General features: G+C 45.2%; 1 protein-coding gene across 3 annotated transcripts in view; it reads right to left on the bottom strand.

Moving 5' to 3' along the window:
• The window catches only part of LOC119591252, a gene marked incomplete in the record, with an annotated part of 41430 nt that overhangs the window by 4491 nt on the left and 36096 nt on the right, over positions 1 to 843 (bottom strand). For all 3 annotated transcript variants that reach the window (XM_037939963.1, XM_037939962.1, XM_037939961.1), the window contains 1 exon segment: positions 136 to 843. In XM_037939963.1, the coding sequence (XP_037795891.1) occupies positions 136 to 843 (708 nt within the window).

Consider the following 843-nt stretch of genomic DNA (forward strand, 5'->3'; position numbering starts at 1 on the left):
GGAAATGTGAAAGAGAAATGATGATACTAAAAATGTTGGGACACATATGCAACACTGAAAAAAGTTAAATACATTCATATCAACTGAACTGACTGCTTTACACAATAACAAACATGCCTGGGATAAAATACAAACCTTTGAATGCATTTGCTGCATTTTGAGTTCTTCTTTACTACAGGCATCAGCTAAATCTTCAAGGCTTGTGCAGAGATGTTTACCAGTGTGTGAACAGCAAGGCCTTAGCTGATCATCAATGACTTTTGAAAGACTATCAATTCCCTTCATCTGTTCATCTAACATCAAATGGCTCTGCTTTACCCGTGTGCTGCTCCTGCTACTAGGAACAGGATCTGAGGCTTTTCTGCAACCATGCTGATCTTTCTGGCACTCCCACGCCTGCCTGTAATCCTCTCCTCGCCCGGATATGTGATCACTGCAGTTATAAGCAGAGGGTTTAGAAGGAACTTCAGGGTATTCCCCTCTCATTCTAATCCCTGAGTATGCATCCCTCTCAGGATACTCCCCATGCATTCTCTGGTCTTGGTATGCACCGGGGAGTTCCCTCTCTTCCTCACAAACCTTGTGGTATTCTGAGAAATCTTGCATCTGGTACTCAGGATAATGCTGGTACTTTCCCCCTCGAGGTGACACCCGGGACGAAGGCTTCTGCTGCTGGACATAACTTGGGTTGTGACTTAGTGGTTGTGGGTTTGGATGAAGGTGAGGCTTCTGCTGTTGCTGCATCAGTTGAACCTGCGACCAGCACATCTGTGGACGATTGTATAAAAGCTGTGGCCTCCTGTACTGCTGGTATGGTCCCGCATAATCCATTCCATATGGATT

Source organism: Penaeus monodon, chromosome 28 (genome assembly GCF_015228065.2).
Source record: "Penaeus monodon isolate SGIC_2016 chromosome 28, NSTDA_Pmon_1, whole genome shotgun sequence".
Taxonomy (NCBI): domain Eukaryota; kingdom Metazoa; phylum Arthropoda; class Malacostraca; order Decapoda; family Penaeidae; genus Penaeus; species Penaeus monodon.